The sequence below is a fragment of the Coloeus monedula genome (genome assembly GCF_965178545.1).
Source record: "Coloeus monedula genome assembly, chromosome: Z".
In the NCBI taxonomy this organism is placed as follows: Eukaryota; Metazoa; Chordata; class Aves; order Passeriformes; family Corvidae; genus Coloeus; species Coloeus monedula.
This window is the reverse complement of record NC_138822.1, coordinates 70,307,329-70,325,756: the sequence shown is the minus strand read 5'-3', so window position 1 is coordinate 70,325,756 and position 18,428 is coordinate 70,307,329. Positions and strand designations below refer to the sequence as shown.

Here is an 18,428-nt window from a genome sequence, read left to right as displayed (position 1 = left end):
TTGTGAATCTCGTAAACTAAAGGATAGTTTTTGTTTAGCTATGGATTAACAGTAGTTTAATTTCTATTTTACTTCCCCTTAAAGAAGACAATGGTTTTATATTCTATATTCTTTGAAAATCTTAACCCAAACTCTGGGTTTATACCTCTTGTCATTTACTCCAAAAATGCCTCTAAATTCCAAAGATTCCACCACTTCAGCAGTGATCATTAGTTCAGCAGAAAGCTAAGGCAGAAGTTGAAGAAAGAAAGCCGATTATCTGGGATGTATGTAACGTGTCTCCTGTCCCAGTCCCACTAACAATTTCCACTCCCACTCCTAGCCATGCACAGAAATACAGGAAAAAACAACCAATTTCCTATGACTACTGCAAATAATCAAGTTTTAAAAAGTAATGACAGAAGAAAAGTTTTAAGAATAAATATTGAATTTCATCTGTCCCCTGAAGAGAAATACCCTCAACTTTTCCAAGTATCTCTAAGATAAACATGCTGTTACTGTGACATTCTTGTGGTGTCAGTATGCCACTTTTAGCTCATTTCATTTCACAAACAAATGCCGTAACAGATCGTATTTTAGCAGAGTTTAATTCCTTTATTAAAGCCAGACGTTGCAGACCGCGATGTCTCCGACAAGGAGTAATTTCAGTTTACACTCGGCGCTGTGGGTACCCGGTGTCCCGCAGAGCCGGCCCTTCCCTGCAGCACAGCAGGAGGCGGCTGAGGCACCCAGGCTGGGTCGGGCTCCTCGGGCCCTGGGCCTGCGGAAAGCCCGTTCCAAGGTGTCCTTTTCTCCAGTGGAAGCAGGTGGACGCTCCCTCGCGCCTTTACAGCGAGGGACAGGACGAGAGCACATAGCGTTGCGCTGCGCCAGGGGAGGTTAAGTTTGAACATTAGGAGGAATTTCTTCACAGGGTGATTAGATACTGGAATGGGCTCCACCGGGACGTGGTAGAGTCACCATCCCTGGGCGTGTTTAAGGAAAGACTGGGCGTGGCACTCGGTGCCAGGGTCTGTTGACATGAAGGTGTTCGGTCACAGACTGGACTCGATGATCTCAGGGGTCTTTTCCACCCCAATGGGTTCTGTGGCTCCCACCGCCACACCGCCGCCGCACGAGCGGGCTCCCACCCTGGCGCCAGGCCCGGCACTTCCGGGCCGCCTCTCGCTGAGCATCTTGGGATCTGTAGTTCCCGCGCTGCAGAGGCCGTGCTACCGCTATTGCGCACGCGCAGAAGTCCCTCAGCGCAGCGCCGCGGGGGCGATCGGCGCCCTCCAGGCACGTGACTCTCAAGGCCCCGCCGCTTCCTGCCCCGGCAGCCCCCGCTGCAGGAGACTCCGCTGGCCGACCGGAAAAGCGGCTTCTCACGTGGTGCCCAGAGGCCAATCAGATGCCGCGTTTTCGGGGCACCGCCCCTTCGCCTTCCCGCATTTCCGCGAGATGGCGGCGCTGGGGGCCCGGCGGCTGCTGCGGCCCGGCCGGCGCTGGTACTCGGAGACGGTGCCCGTCCCACCCTCGCCGCCCGCCAGCCCGCTCTATCCGCCCGTGGTGGCGTCCGTCACGGCCAAGAGCAAAGCGGCCAAGTCGCGACGCCTGCAGCGCTTCAAGCAGCGGGTGCACGCGGCGGCCACGGTGGAGGAGAAGCTGCGGCTGTACGGGAAGCTGCAGCGGCCCAAGTACACGGTGCACCCGCAGACCTTCGCCCTCAACGCCGACCGCTGGTACCGCAGTTTCACAAAAACCGTCTTAGTGCCCGGCTTGCCCCCGGGAGCCGCGGCCGCGAAACCCCCGGTAGCGGCGGCAGGAACGACCCCCGAGGCTGGCAGAGCCCCGGAGCCGGGAGTGGAGGCGTCGGGGGCTGCGGAGGCGCCGGGGGCCGCGAAAACCCCGGAGCCCGCGGCGGGAGCGGCGGCGTATCCGGATATGGACGAGTTGCGCTCTCTCGCCTGCGATGCTCTCCTGCAGGAGAGCTTCTACCAGAACAAGAAGCGGCCGTTCCTCTACCGCGACCAGGATCACACGCCCGGCCCCTTCCTCACGCAGCTCGTTTCCACCCTCGCCGCTTTCCTGTCTGGTCGCAACCCACTGCTGGCTGCTTCCTCCCTCGGTACGGAACGGGGCTGGCAGGGAAGGGGACGTAGGAGCCCTTGGGCGGTGGGGCCAGTCTGTGAGCCGGCACGAATGTCGCTGGTGTATGTGAATTGTTCAGGCCATCACTATTGGGTAGTCTCTATCATTACACATGGATTTTGGGTTTTGTGTCTGACTGCAGCTGGAGAAGAATTGGAAGGTGAAGAATTTAAATGCAAGAGGTGAATTACTGTTTTCCTGTGTTCCTTGTTCTGTTTCAGATCTAAACCCTGAAGTTAACTATTACTGGCATCATGGTGAGGAAGTTGTTGTTCATGGACATCGAAAGGGTAGACTTGACCCTGTGCGATTCCAAATAGATGATAACCCACACCTCCAGATCCGTGTACCAAAGCAGCTTCCTGAGGTGTGGATGTTTTCAACAGCAAGCTAATACTGTGCATTTTCACTTTGGTTTCTGATAGCTATTGAAACCATGCAGAGGTAGTCTGTGGAGGACCTAGTTAACAGTATGTAGCATATTTGGGTATTTTTCAAGTCTTAATACCCTTGCTACGATTACATGGTAATGGCTTTGTAGATATTGAGATGGTCTTCTAAACTTTTGGTTCTCTTTGTACTTTAAATTTCATGTTGTTACATTTAATTAAATGGAATTTTTAACATTCTATGCTTGGAGACAAGAATAAGAAACGTGCTGTGGAACATTCTCACTGAAGGAGAATAATAGGAGTGGAGGTAAAAAAAAAAAAGAAGTAAAAGCATATATAATCTGAACGTGAGGGTTCTTGTCTGTTGTTATTACTCAACAGTTGCTTTCTTGAATGCTCAAGTTCTCTGGAAGTATATTCTGTTTCAATATTGTAGTGTTTTTATTGCGGGTTTATACAGTGGTAATTGTGTAGCCAGTGAGGGTCTCTGTTGTCCAGTTTTCACCACAGACAGAAAACTGTTGTGCTTTCTGTAAACACAGAACCTTTATTGGTGACTTAGTTGTACAATTTGCTTGGGTTAGTATTGTCAGATGCTACAAACCTTGGCATTTTTGAAGAACTGTCTAGGCAATTTAAAACATTGTGTAGTGCAGAAAACCAAATCTGTAAACTTAGTCTGCAGGTTCACGTTAGTTTATTGGCTGCTGCTAGAAATGTTTTTACTCTTTCTCCATGGAAACAGATTCTGGTTTTGAAGGTAGTAACAACTATCTTCAGCTTTTTTAGCATCATTTCACATACTCTTTGTATGTTGTGGAAAAATTAATCCAACATGACTGTGCTAGAACTCATCACAAGATGAGAAGGTTTCTTGCAAAAATTTTTCATTTAAGGTTATCTGTATGGTGTATGTAAGCAGGACTTGCACTTTCTGTTGTCTGACTGGGAAGCGGTGTATTACATTGGACCTGATGGCAGAAATGTGTCTTACATCATGGCTTTTCTTTCTTCTGCTGTCTTCAAGGTTGTACCCCTGGAGTCAGATCTTGGAGATGTTCCTGTTATTGATCACAAGCCATCCAAACTGCCATTGTTCAAAAAGCAGTACGAAAACAAGGTATTTATAGGTAAGAGTTTTTAATTGTGAAATATTAACTACTTTAGAAAGAAAAAAAAAAACCAAAAAACCCAACCAAACAAAAACCAACTCCAAAACTAATTCCAACTCAATCTTTCTTCTCCCATCAACAGAAAAAAATTGTGTATTTTTAATAACTGTATTATGTAAATGTATAGATCTCTGTTGAGATTTCTTGTCAGTTAGACAATGGGGAATAGCATCCTCCTGTGCATGTGGTACTGTGTCTAAGAAATCTGCTTGAAGAAATTCAGTTGAATAGAAAATTTACACAAAACTTTGAATTTTGATACATCTCCAGGGAAACTCTCAGAGTCATTTTAGCATGTGAACTTCTGCCTCTTGGAAGTAGGCAACTCCTCACAGATCTACAGTAGAGGTTCTAGCTTTAGAGTCTCATGGTGAAGATGTATGTTTGTGTGCATAATCGAGAGTGTTCTTTCTCTGACTGATTGTTTCATTTTGGGGAACACAGGATCAAAGGTGGCAGATCCATGCTGTTATGGACACACCCAGTTTCATCTTCTTCCTGACAAACTGAAGCGGGAGAGGTTTATGAGAGAGCGTCTCGAGGATCAGATCGAAGTTGTTTATCGATCGAATGGAATTGCAAGTCTCTTTGCGTGGACAGCAGCACAAGCAATGTATCAAGGTGAGACAGTCAGCTTGACAAATTTTTCCTGGTTATGAATGCCTACTGTAACGTTCTTTAACCTTTTCTCCCTACCACCTTTCTCTCACGCTTTTTGTTCTGAAGACTGTCTTTTAAGTAAGTCTTTACAGATGTAATTGAATTGAAAAGAGAGTTAGTTAAGACTTTGTCTCTGAGTACTTTGATTCAGAGGAATTAATTACAGAGAAAAATATTTTTTCATATATAACAGTAAGCCTGTGCAAAAACCTCAATCCTGCTTTCACTTGCTCTTTCCGCCTTAAGAGGGAAATGTGGTAGGTAACAACTATGGAACAACTATGTTGCTTAGCCCTTGTTTCAGTAATTTCAATTCCATGAAAATACTAGGAATGAAAGAAAAATGTCAGCAGCCTTACATTTAGAATTTTATGTCTATGTTTGTCTAAAAAAAATCCAAGAAGACCTGGATAGTTAGACCAGATCAGTCTTTCACTTAATCTCATAAATATAATTATTGTCTAGTGTTGCTGTTGGACACCCGATGGCATGTAGTTTCACTTGAGAAACAACACATGTAAGAAAATCCTTTGACTATGGTGTATATAGCTGGCTCTGCATCAAACTTATTTGGTAATGGTGTCTTAGAAAGCTTAGCTTCCTTTGTGGATGTAAAATATTGAAGTCAAGTAAGTTTTGTCTTCAGCATTGGTCACAGCTGTAAACACATCATGAGTTGTAAGGACAGCATTATATCTATGACTTTTTTTTATTCTGTAACAGTTTCTAGCATTGTTGCACGTGATAGTAATATTCTTAAAAATATCTGTGTGTGTACTAGTGCACATGCATAAATATGTAAATATTTTTAACATGCTGTTAGTGCTCAGTCGGGTTTGTTTAAAACATTGATACTTACTGACATAGTGTTGGTGTCTGGCTGATTAGTATAGTAGTTATGCTCATGCTTACATATGCATGCCTTTGTCATGAAACAAATGCTCACTGCCTCTTGAGAACCATGGAATAGTAAAAAGACATCTTTCCTCAGCTCAGTTGCAGGATTTTACAATGCATTAGTAATTTAACTGTTTTGGAAAAGTCACTTGGCTGATCAGTGACTGGTGTTGACCAACTGGTGATAGGGAACTCTATACAAAATGCAAGTATGCCACTGTCCCTGATCTTGGACATAACCTTTATTGGTGATTATGTTTTGGTTATTCTGTATGAAAAAATACTTGTGTTGGACTTTTTCCCTACTAGGCAGCTGCTGCAATTCGCACTGTTTTTCTGTATTTCAGGACAAGGGTTTAGGCATGTGTGCTGATAGAAATCTCAAGTTATGTTGTATTTGTTTATTTTGTAGGATTCTGGAGTGAAGCAGATGTGACCCGTCCTTTTGTATCGCAGGCGGTAGTGACTGATGGAAAATACTTTGCTTTCTTTTGTTACCAGCTAAATACTTTAGCACTAACTGCAGAAACTATTAAAAACAACCCTCGAAAGAATATCTGTTGGGGTACAGACAGTAAGCCACTGTATGATGTTGTGGAAGATGGTAATGTGAAAGGCTTTAATGATGAAGTTCTGCTTCAGTTGGTTCGTTTTCTACTAAACAGACCAAAAGAGTTGTAAACCATTAAACCACATGTAAAGTATGTGCCTGAACTTCATTGTAACTCCTAAAGTAGAGCTATATTATGCCTTGATATTAGTCAGATATTTGTCTAGCAAACACTATATACATATTTTATTTGGGCCTTCTTCCATTTTTCTATTTTAATGTATACTGTACACTGGCAAATAAAAGGCTGGAATACGTTGAAGTTTTTTGTATATTTACTCTTAAAAGCCTACTGTGCTAATTCAATGTCATGTGAGTATGTTTCTTTAGCAGATCCACAGGTCCATGCTGAACTGTCACAACAAAGTATGAATTCATATGACCATCTGATAGTATCACTAGGGAGACAGCTGTCTTGATAGCACCAGTGATAAATTTCTAATTTTGTGTGCCTGAGAGAAGTTAAATACTTATTCATTATAAAGAGTAAGTGAGCTCAGAATAAAAAGTGTTTATTAAGGAATGGTTGGCTATTTAGTTACATAGTAAGAGAAGTCTTTATATGTGGTAATATAAACATGATGAAACTTGCATCCAAAGACTGTGTTGTGAACAAGCATACACAACTTTAAGCTGTCACCTCCAGAACCACGGAGAGAACTCGCAAATGCATTTGGAGTCTACAGTTTTCCCTTTAGTGTGGGTCCTTGATTTCAGCTGTTGGTATCTTGAGGTTTTCATTGCTGATACTTGGATGTCTTAGGAGTGTTTTTAGTAGACCACAGCTGATCCCCAGCCACAGCTGTCTGATTCATAAAATACAACATTATACAATCATTGAGTAGTTTGGGTTGGAAGGGACCATTAAAAGTCATTTATTCCAAGCCTCCTGCAGTAAGGTGGGACATCTTCAGCTAGGTCAGGTTGCTCAGACCCTGTCCATCCTGACCTTGAATGTTTCCAGGGATGGGGCATCCATCTACCACATCTCTGGGCAAACTGTTTTACCATGCTCATTCTAAAAATCTTTTCAGTATCTAATCTGAATCAACAGAAAGGGTAGGAAGGAGGAACCTGGTAACTATAGGCCAGTCAGCCTGACCTCAGTAGCTGGTAAGGTAATGGAACAGCTTGTACTGAGTGTCAGCACACCGAATTTACAGGACGGCCAGGGTATCAGACCCAGCCAGCATGGGTTTAGGAGGGGTAGGTCGTGTTCAACCAACCTGATCTCCTTTTATGACCAGGTGACCTGCCTGATGGATGCAGGAAGGGCTGTGGGTGTTGTCTATGTGGACTTCAGCAAGGCCTTTGACACTGTCTCCCACAGCACACTCCTGGAAAAGCTGGTAGCACATGGCTTGGATAGGAGCAGTCTTCGCTGGATGAGGAACTGGCTGGATGGCCAGGCCCAGAGAGTGGTGGTGAATGGAAATGCATCCAACTGGTGCCCAGTCACCAGTGGTGTCCCTCAGGGGTCTGTCCTGGGGCCAGTTCTGTTCAATATTTTTATTGACGACATGGATGAGGGAATTGAGTCCTTCATTAGTAAATTTGCAGATGACACTAAGCTGGGAGCTTGTGTCGATCTGATGAAAGGTAGGAGGGCTCTGCAGAGAGACTTGGAATGGTTGGATAGATGGGCAGAGTCCAACAAGATGAAGTTTAATAAGTCCAAGTGCCGTGTACTGCATTTTGGCCACAACAATCCCCTGCAACGTTATAGGCTGGGGACAGTGTGGCTGGTCAGTGCCCAGGCAGAAAGGGACCGGGGGTGCTGGTCGACAGCAGACTGAACATGAGCCAGCAGTGTGCCCTGGTGGCCAAGAAGGCCAATGGCATCCTGGCCTGTATCAGGAATAGTGTGGCCAGCAGGACCAAGGATGTCATTCTTCCCTTGTACTCAGCACTGGTAAGGCCATATCTTGAGTACTGTGTCCAGTTCTGGGCCCCTCAGTTCAGGAAGGACATTGAGGTGCTTGAGCACATTCAGAGAAGGGCAACAAGGCTGGTGAGGGGCTTGGTACACAAGCCATATAAGGAACGACTGAGGGAGCTGGGGTTGTTTAGCCTGGAGAAAAGGAGACTCAGAGGTGACCTTATTGCTCTCTACAACCTCCTGCAGGGTGGTTGTAGTCAGGTGGGGGTTGACCTCTTTCACCAGGCGGCAGCTGATAGAATGAGAGGACACAGTCTTAAGCTGTGCCAGGGGATATATAGGTTTGATATTAGAAAAAAGTTTTTTACAGAAAGGGTGATAAAATGCTGGAATGGACTGCCTGGGGAAGTGCTGGAATCACCATCCCTGGATGTGTTTAAATAAAGACTGGATATGGCACTCGATGCTATGATCTACCTGAGGTGCTAGGGCATGGGTTGGACTCGAGGATCTTGAAGGTCTCTTCCAACCCAGACATTCTGTGAATTCTGTGAATTGTGAACTCTCTTTTGGTTTAAAACATTACCTACTTTGTCATATTGAAACAGGCACTGCTAAGATATTACAACTGGTATTTACCTATCAACAAAGTGTAACTGGTTCTGAGGTAACTAAATGTGCCTAAAATTTTACATAATTTCATCCACTATACTTGACCTTTTTGGAATTCTCCAGTGCTCTTGTGAATTGGCAAGTAGTTTGTTGTTAAACAGAGAGTACTGACTGGATCATTGAAATACTGGCCTGCACATTCTTCAGGGTGAGCAACAGCCCACTTCTTTTTTAAAGTGGTTTACAAAATATTTTGGTAATGGAAGATTAAGTAGTTATAGGGTTTTACTTGACTGGTACTTTGCTATGTAGGAAAGCATTGCCACTTTCTCCACCATCAAGAGATAATATAAGTAAGATGTGTACAAGCACTGGTTATTTTTTAAGAGAAGTCCTTAAGTACTCTTTTTGTCTTAATGCATGACTGTTACCAGTTCTGATAACTGCTGATCCTTCGATTACATAAATGTTCCTTGTAGTAACAGAAGATAAACTGCTGGGTAAGAATGTTGATTATAGAGAATGTCCTGTGACCTAGCTTAGAAGGGAGTGGTTGATACTTTAGTCTGGTCTGATTAAGGGATGATACAAAATGAATGGAAGGATATGAACAAAAGCAGTTGGATGTTCTGACCCTATGGCAGTTTTTACAGTTGGTGTAATATGTTACGCTCTTCAGCTTGAGGTTCATTTGAGTTGCATACAGCTAGGGATTGTGAAAACTGACATGTACAATCAAAGAAACTCCTGCTTCCAGGGATAAAAACCACTAATTTTTCTATGATTCAGCCTTTTGTCTATCTTGAGGCTTCAGCTGTAGTCGAGCAAGTTCAAAGAATTTTCCTTTGTGTAGCTTTCCTGGTGACTGAAATATCACTGTACATGTGTCACCCGGTAGTAAAATTCTTCAGCTTTCTGCAGCAGGCGATACTCTGGAAAAAACTGCGGGTGGCACTGTTTCACCTTCTACTGGGAAAAACTAAGGGGCATTGTTCTGCTTTTTTGTCACTGACTGAAAAGTTGAGACATTGTAATGCATGCAGCTTTGTACAGCAATCTTTCATCTTCAAGGCCAGGTTGGATGGGGCTTAGAGAAAGCCGTTCTAGTGGAATGTGTCCCTGCTCATGGCAGGTGGGTAGGAAGTATATGTGTTTTAAGGTCCCTTCCAACCCAAACTATTTGAGGATTCTGTGATCTTGTACTCATCTGTACAGGATGCTTAATGCTGCCTTACAATGATAAAGTAAGGAAAAAAAAGAGAAAAAGTCTGGGTTTTTTTTTGTTTGGGCTTTAATTTTGTTTCTTCAAGTATTGTATATCTATTAAAAACTAAAAAATTAGAAAGCGTAGAAGCTGCAGTGTTCCTGTTCTTCAGCTTTGCTGATCAGAAACCCCCCATGATTGCACTCCTCTTAAGTCTTGTGGCAACATTGTTCTTTAGCACTTTACGTAGAGTTTGCTGTTTATAAGAAACCAAAAAAAGGTGATTCAAAAACACAGCTTGGAAATCTCCAAGTTTGGATCCATTCTCCTGTATTAATTTCTGCTTAGGCCAAGTGGAGTGTAACACAAGGGAACATAAGGTGGAATCTAAAAATAAGATTGGGTTTTACATAATGAGGCAAGAATTTTCTCTAGTACCTAACTATTTTGCTTAAAACTTTTATCACCTTCAAGTGGGTGACTGATCTGTGGTATTCTGCCTGCATTGTTGTTTCATATTATGAGGCTGCGAGTGGTGACTTGGAATGCTTAATTCAAGCAGACAGGAAGAGATGGGGAGGCCAAAACTTTATTATGTCTACTCAGGCTCATGTTGCACCAAGTTGTGATAGATAGCTCTGCATCCTTTCGGACAGGAGGAAGAGCTTCAACATTTATAGTCTTTGCTTGGTAATACACAAGTCTCTCCTGATATTTCTTCTGTGTTCAGGTGTTCCGTTGTTGGAGAAGACACCCACTCCTTTTATCACAGACAGAGATGAAGTTTTCCCTCTGGAGCTCCATAGAGTGGGTTTTTCCTGAGACAAGAGCAACTCTTGGAGTCAGCTGTTGCTGAGAGAGTCTACTGAAAACTTGACATACTGGCAGTATACCTCTGATGGACATAATGAAAGTAGCTTTCCACTATAGTATGAAAGAAGGCCATCCTGTTTTGATTATGGAAATACTGGATCATGAACTGTTGGAGTATGTTAGTAAATGGAGGCCAGTAATGGTTACAGGGGTTGTGCCTTCTCTAGTACACTGACAAATTGTGTAAAGTTTACATGTTGATACACAGTAGAATAAATGTTTTAGAACCAAGTTTCTTGAAAGATCTGGCTGTCCTACATCTAGAAATGGATTAAGAAGACTTACAAGCTACAAGGAGTTAGTATATGCCCACTACTGATACATTTATTAATGCATGTTGAGGTGCAAAGGGAAGAAGTTGTGGACCTCACTACGTACTCCTACAGGACCAGGGCTTTACAGTTAGAGGGCTTATTTGTACCTAATTCAGAATGAAAGAAGCTAGTCTAAAGTCTGCCATGCTCTTCAGCCAGGTAACTAACCCGTTGGTCTTGAAGCAGGAGTTTGAAGATGTGATGTTGAAAATTGGTTTTTTTGCTTTGAAGATAATCTAGGTAGGCCTCTTACCACTGGTAACAGATACTGTATGAGTTTATTTACAACCATTTAGAAAAACAGTTGAAGAAGGCAAACAGGCAGAATGCTTGACATGCTTTTTTTTATGTCTCTGCAGGACTAAATGCCCAATAGCTTATGCAGTTGGAAAGATAAATAATTCATCTATACAGGACAGCAGCTTTATGGTGTCTCCTCAGTTGTATTTACCTCTAAGTATCTGCAGTAGTTTTTATATATCCTGGTTTCTGCATAGTTGGAAGCATTTGTTTTTAGCTAAATATTCTACGAGTGAGCATTCATTCTTCATCTTTGATCATTCTTGCCTTTTAATAATTATTTGAAGCTCAATTTATTGAACTAAATCTCTTGCAGAATCTTCTCTGTATTACCTTTCTCATTCCTGCTAAGTTATGCTTGATTTAATTTCTTTAGAATGAAGAATTGATCTTAATGTGTCTCCTTTAAAGGAAATTTTCCTTCTATTTCTTTCCTCTTTTTATGCTTTCAGCATTCTTTTAAATCAGTAATCAAGTCAGTACACGTTATCACTTCCCTCCAGGGACACAATATAGGATTGTTTTCACTGTTGGAAAGCGTAGCTTATAACACAAGACTGTCTGCACTGCAAATGTGCATGCTTTTGTCAGTGAGACGTCCCAATGCAGGTCTACATTTCAACCTCAAATTTCAGCCTGTAAAGGCTTTTTGTTTGATTGGGTGTTTTAAAATCAGTTCCTGGACCAACACATTTCTCTAGGTAATTGGAGATTTTTTATGAGTCAGAATTTTAAAACTCAGGTTCTGTGATTGTCTAGCTTGGAGAAGAGAAGGCTCAGGAGAATTTTTATCAATGTGTATGAGAAGGAAAGAAGTGAAAAGATTTGGGTAGGCCTATTTCAGTTGTTTCCAGTGAGAGGGCAAGAGGAAATGGCCAGAAACTGAAAACCAGGAAGTTCTACTTAGAAGTTTTTGTTTGGTTCTTTTCTTTCTCTAATGGCAATTGAACTCAGAACAGATTGTAATAAGAGGGATGTGGAGTTTCCACCACTGGAAATACTTAAAACCAGATGGCTCAGAACTGGCCAATCAGTTGTAGGTGACCCTGCCCTGAGCAGGGTGAGTGGACTAGACAACACTTTTATGACTCTGCGATTCTGGAAATAAATTAGTGGTCACCTTGTAGATCAGACACTATAAACATGTAGGAGGAAACCATGTGCAGAGATTTGGGTAAATAGTGGGTATTGGCCTGGACCTACTGGTCTTTGTGTGGCTATCTATGTTTATGCATTTATTCAGCATAAATTTTACTTGATCCGCAGCTGCAAGTGACTTCAGCAGAAGACCCTTACATTACATCTTCCTTTCTTGACACAGCACTGACACCAAGAATACAGTTAAGGATTTACACTGAATTTCCATGTCTCCAAGTTTATGTCAAGGCATGTTTGTGTCTGAGCTTCCTATCAGTACTGTAATTCCTTACATATGACCTTTGACAGGCCCAAGTATCTTCTCAGTTTCAGAAACCAGCGTTAGGCAGGGGTGGCTTGGCCCCTGTTGTCTGTATGGGAGTGTTGGTTTATTCTGCATACAAGCATAGATAGCAAATTCAAACATTTTCTTACCCTCCCAGTGCCCACTGTTAGAGTAGAACACCTCTCTTTCTGAAGGTATGTAGTGTTTTACCTTGTGATTAATGATCCCCTCTAATCCAGTTAGGCCTAAGAAGATCGTGTCAAATATTTTACTGTTGTTTTAAGAGCAGATATGCCTACTCTCTGGAAAATCCTATGCAAATACATAGACAGAACTATGAATGCATATGAAAATTTTCTCAAGTTGATAATGAAAGCAAATAAGAATGGGGAAAACAGCAATGCTTGCTTCTTGGAAAAATTATCCAGTAGCAAAAGGTAAAATTGAGGTGGAGTTAAGAGTAAGACTCTTTGGTAGAATAATAAGATTTAGGTTTGTAACTGTGTTTACACAAGAGATATGCACTAGTAGATTATTTTATAACTTTAAAAGAAATAACAAGGTATAATTTTATGTTGTTTCTTAATAGCATGTTATTATCGATTTGGAATGGGCTGTTATCATTACTATCATTATTATATGTTATTCTCATTTGGAACTGAATATTAAAAAAAAACCCAACCTGTATACCTAATGTTTCAATGGTGTAGGCTTCTACAGGGATTTTTTGAAATATATAACAGGTTTGATTCCTAAATCCTAGTAGTAATTTTAATGGAATTTTATTTTAGATTTATAATATACATAAATGTTTTGATGATTTTTGTATTTCTGAAGACACTAACCTGCCTTTTGAAAATGTTCCACCTGATTCGATTACCATACAAATCTAAATAAAGCTTTTGCTTGAACTGGACAGTACAGAATTTCTGAAGCGTGCTGCTTTTCCCTCTTGTAAGCATATTATTATGCTGACCATGAGCTGAATTAGAACACAGCCAGCCTGGCATTCAAGAGGTACTAAACAAAATCAACATAATGACTGTGTGTTTGGACAACTGCTGTCTCTGGAGATATACCTACTGGGCTTTTTTGAAAATGTCATATGTGCACAAAGAATTATGGCTTAAATAAATCAACTGTATTTTTGTTGCAAGTCATTGGATTGAATCCGTGGATGAATGGAAGGAACTGGGATGAAGTTTAAATGTCAAAACGTATGTTGCCATTTTACCTTCCATGTTAAGAGATGCCTAGGAAAGGGCAGGATGGACTGAAGCACCTTACTGACTACTATTTGAGTTCAATACTGTAAAGAAACTATTGGGAAGACAGAGTCAAGTCATCAAAAAGCAAATTTTAAACTAAGTGAATTAAGAGTGAATTGTGCATCTTGCAGCTGTAAACAGAAATGCCTTTACAGGAGGGGATAGATTATTTATGTGATCTAAAAGTTATTACCATGAAAAAATATTAGCTAGAGGGATTAACTAATGCACAGTGTGTGGTTCCATTGGTTAGGTAGTAATATATTTCTTAAATAACAAAGTATCTCTGGGCTAGACATGCCGTTACTAAAACTCATGACCAAAATCCTACTGACACACACTAGGGAACAGCCTGACTGAAAGAGGGGTCTGCTATCAGGTGTGTGAATGTGTTCAGAGACAGGAGTGAGTCCAGAGCATTCAAGTGCTGTGAGTAGAGGAAAGGGTATGGGTAGGGAGCCTGTAGCAATCAGATGGAGGATTCTGAGAAAGAGGCTTTTTTTTCCACCTTCACCCTTTCTACCCTCAGGCTTTCCAGCCTTCAGGAGCTTCCCTGGCTCTTGCCTGTCTTCCTTCTTGAGGATGTACACCCTGTTTCTCCCAAACTCCTTCTGGATGCTTTTGGGTGTCTCTGAACTACACATCTTTCATTTCAGCTCAGGAAAAATTGCCAGGGCAGCAGCCTCCCCTGTCAATGCTGACAGCTCAGCCTCATAAATCCTCTAAGGGGTCTTCTTTCTCTTGTCCCTTAAAGTTACTTCGAAGTTTAGGTGTCTAGATATGGTTGTTAAAGCAGATTTCAGAAGTATTCAATAGAGAACAGAAACGTATCTTCCCTAATGAAAAACTCTGTTGTATGTAGTAGTTTCACCCCTTTTGGAGTCAGTGGAGGGAGAAACCCCTCTGAAGAACAATTTAATCCTGAGATTTAATGTATCTGCCACTGCTTGTTCAAAGATAGTAGTGATACTTTCAATCTTTCTCTTTCTTCCAGTGATTGTATCTTTGATTCTTTCTTTCCTGTAGGTTTTAGTTTATTGGAAGTGTTCTGTAATGCTTAAGATATAATAGCATGGGAAATAGGTACTTTATGGGTCCTTCTGAGCTGGTTATCCCAGTCACTACTGTTCAAAAGGAGACTGGACTGGGTACTCAAGCTGACTTCCCCCAGGCATTCATGCAGAAATTTCTGAATCCTTCGGAACATAAGGCATTGTTGTAAGCAGAAGTAGTATCAATTATTTTTAAAGAATCATAATAGTATCTGATTTTTGTCTTGGTCTCAGCCAGCAGGAGAAATAGACTTCTAAGTGTTATTTGTTGGTTTTTTTTAGTTCTGCTTGTTTCAGTTTTGTGTCTATGACTTGACTGTGTTTTTTGACTTTTTTTTTACTGTGTTTTTTCCTTTGGCACTCTTTTTTTTTTTTTTTTTTTACTTGGCAGTCTTCAGCAATATTTGAAGGAGTGGGAATGTGGCATACTGAAAGCTTGAAAGCTATCATGCTTGGGAAGGTTACAGAATTTCATTAGGGAAAGTCAAGGGAATTTTTAGCTACATTCAATACTTCAAACTAAATGTGCTCAGTTCCAGTCTACAGAAATAGGGTATTTAATTTCAAACCAGTTTTGAGGTAAGCAGTTTCAAAATCCTTTAATGTTGCAGTTATTGTTTCCTGTGGAGGCTAGAATAGTTGTTATGGTATGTAATCTGTTTGGCAGAAGAGGACAAATCATCACAGGATGAGAAAGAGCACATAAATGGTGTACCAGGCTGGAATTGAAGTCTAGATGGATGCAATGTTGACATCAGTGACAGAAGACTTAAAAGAGACTGACAGTATTTCCATGGAACTTTTACTGCTAAATTTTAATTATTAGTTGTTACTTTGTAACTGTTTTTCATGGTGATGTGTACTGTTAACTTCAAAGATTAGTCCCTATTGTTTAAATCTGATGCAGGTTCCTCATTATATGTAGCTTCAACAAAATTTGAATAAACTATAAATTATTATAAATAAATTTGTAAATTTATAATTTTGTATAAATTCTGATGTTTTCCTTTATGCCTTCTAAATATTAGAATGTAAGAAGTATTTGCAGCATGACTTTCAGATGAGAACCTAATGGAAGCAGAGCCCCTCCCTTGAGCAAAAGAGTAATTTTTTTCCTTCAAATGAACACCCACTCATTTCACTTTCTTCTGAGGAAAAAAAGAAAATTAAAAAAGTGAAATAGAAAAATGTTTATAGTACTGTAGATACAATCAAGGAGGTCACTTGCAGTTGGAGGTTAGCCTTATGTTCCTTCACTCTCATTTCAAGGAAGATGTTCTGAAAAGTTTCTGCTGCAGTTAACAGAATGCAAATTGTAGTCTCACTTACACTGGTATAAATCTGTAGTTACTCTATTGAAGCTTTTACTGGAGTAGCAATTCTAATACTTGGCTTCATGTGTTACTATATGTAAATGTATAATTAAGGTGGAAAAAAACCCAACAGAACTTAGATTCATTAAACAATCTAGGAAGAGTGGTGAAATAAACAGCATATGATAAAATTGAGGAGAGTGCAGAATCACATAATTCCATAATTAACCATAATTAGAACCAGCAACCCATATATCAATTTCACCCGCTCTCTCCCCCACCCCCTTTTATAAAAAAATACATTACCAAAGCTATGTAAGAAAAAATACTTGCTAAACAGTGTCTCACCAAATTTGCAAGTGGTAGCTTCAGAGAGTCTGTTTGCAAGAAAGAGCTTTAGACCTTCATGCAATACATGACTTTATATATTTCCAGATGGGCTTGGTCTAGAACTTTATTTATGCCTAGAATTCTCTTCTGATTGCAGTGGTACAAGGAGTAAAGTACTAATAGTCATGTTATTCATGTTTGTTTCTTGCTTCTAAAAAACAGAGAGCTCAATGCTTTGTGTTTACAAAAACCCCACAACAAAACCAAAAAAAACCCAGAACCAACCAATCAAGCGAGCCAAGAAAAGAAACCTGAAGAAAAGAGTAGTAACTCATATATAGCCAACATCAGTTTGAAAATTGAAAATTGCTAGTTCCCTCTTTCTTGAATGTTAGCATATTCTGTCATGAGATGCTTGTAGGGAAAGGTTAGAATGAGAATCGAATGTAATAAAACTTTGAATTTAGCTCAGCTTTGAGTAGACATTTGGACTAGATTGCCTCCAGTGGTCCCTTCTAATTTACATCCATCTGTACTTTTACAAAGGGAAGAAGAGGGAAAGTGAGGGTAAATTGCTGGTCTCATGAGTGAGACCTGTTTTACGTTACTCTCAGGGAATGTAGTTTGTATAGTATTGCTTCCTAGAGGATGTATCTGAAGGCATTTCTGCTACAGAACTCTTAAGTTATGTAAGTTATGTAGAGTTATAAGGTGGGAACAGTATTTTTAGGGGAAATATTTGTTAATAATTGGGATTGAATGTTTAGGTAATAGCTCATTAGCTCACTGAAATTTTGAAAATTTGTAGCAGAAGAAGGATGACCTATTTATTATGTGCTTGGGTAACCAGTTGTTCCTCTCTAGAAGAAATTTTAGGCACCCCCTCAGGAAGGAAAACTAATCTGTTTTGATTTAGGCAGCCGGTCACGCAAAGGGCACACAGGCAACAACACAGTTCAAAATGTACTTTCTGAAAAGAGCCCCATGTACTGAAATAATTTGGAATCAGCTTTTGGATGTTTCATAAGCAAAACCAAGGTTTAACTTCACCAAATAAATGCTCCACAATGAATAATGCACCCAGCTGTAGCAGTAAATGCCATTTGCTCAACTGCTTAACTATTCATCCTTCTGACCAAGGTTTATGGTGGTGTGAAATGCAGCTTAACTTTGCAAATATGGAATGTATAGTAAAATTATCCCCTTTTGTGAAATTAGAAGGAATAAGCTTCTGATGGGTGTTTATGTACTGTGCTGACAGATTATAAAAGATTAAAAGGAAATTTTAATGAAGTGAAAAGCAGCCCTTGCAGCTTCTAACCCTCATGATTAGAGGAGCAGAAGCTAGGGGATTTAGGAGGATTTAGCAAGATGAGGTAGATGGGGCAGGGAGATTATGACCTGCAATTGGAACCAGTTGCTTGTCTAACTCGTGTTTCCTTAGATAATGCATTTAGGGCTCCAGTTCTTTCAAGAACAGAGAGGATGAGATGAGCAGAAGAAACATAGTCTTGAAATAGTTTGAGGCTTATTTTCACTAATCAGGTAACAAAACACAAAAGGCAAACACAGAGTCAAAACAGTGTGTCAAACAAACACAGAAGAATGCAACATTTACCTTTACATACAGGGAATGTTGCAAGTCACAGGGCAATGCAATTATTTTGCATACTTTTTGTAACAAAAATCACCAAAAAGGGGCCTAGTAGAATGCTTGGGATTATAACCTGAACTCTTCATTTTGTTTGAAGTATGTTGTCAAGAACAGAAACTTGGTGTGTAATACAGGCATAAATTGTTGTATAAGTTATTGAAAAGGAAACATTTGGTTTAGACCATAATTATGCAGCATATCTATTACAGAATACTGAAAGCATTTGAAGAATATAAAAGATTTCGATGAATAGCATTTGTAATTACTAATGAATCAAAGTTGTTAGTAAAAAGCTTAGTCATTAGAAAAAACTAGAAGTATTACTGCCATGATGCAATTTTTATA

At 40.6% G+C, this 18,428-nt stretch overlaps 1 protein-coding gene across 1 annotated transcript; it reads left to right on the top strand.

The window, feature by feature from the left end:
- The first annotated feature begins 1,432 nt into the window (after nt 1-1,432).
- Nucleotides 1,433-6,138, top strand: MRPS30 (mitochondrial ribosomal protein S30). Its single transcript, XM_082301971.1, has 5 exons — nt 1,433-2,107; nt 2,352-2,497; nt 3,550-3,652; nt 4,139-4,315; nt 5,664-6,138. The coding sequence occupies exons 1-5, from the start codon at nt 1,441-1,443 to the stop codon at nt 5,930-5,932; spliced, it is 1,362 nt and encodes a 453-aa protein (XP_082158097.1). The 5' UTR covers nt 1,433-1,440; the 3' UTR covers nt 5,933-6,138.
- The last annotated feature ends 12,290 nt before the right edge of the window (nt 6,139-18,428 follow it).

What these genes read in the sequence shown, in the direction of transcription:
- MRPS30 (XM_082301971.1), top strand. Translation starts at nt 1,441, where the DNA reads ATGGCGGCGCTGGGGGCCCGGCGGCTGCTGCGGCCCGGCCGGCGCTGG. An exon ending in TACCAAAGCAGCTTCCTGAG is followed by an intron (nt 2,498 to 3,549) that starts GTGTGGATGTTT and finishes GCTGTCTTCAAG; the next exon opens with GTTGTACCCCTGGAGTCAGA. An exon ending in AGCACAAGCAATGTATCAAG is followed by an intron (nt 4,316 to 5,663) that starts GTGAGACAGTCA and finishes TTTATTTTGTAG; the next exon opens with GATTCTGGAGTGAAGCAGAT.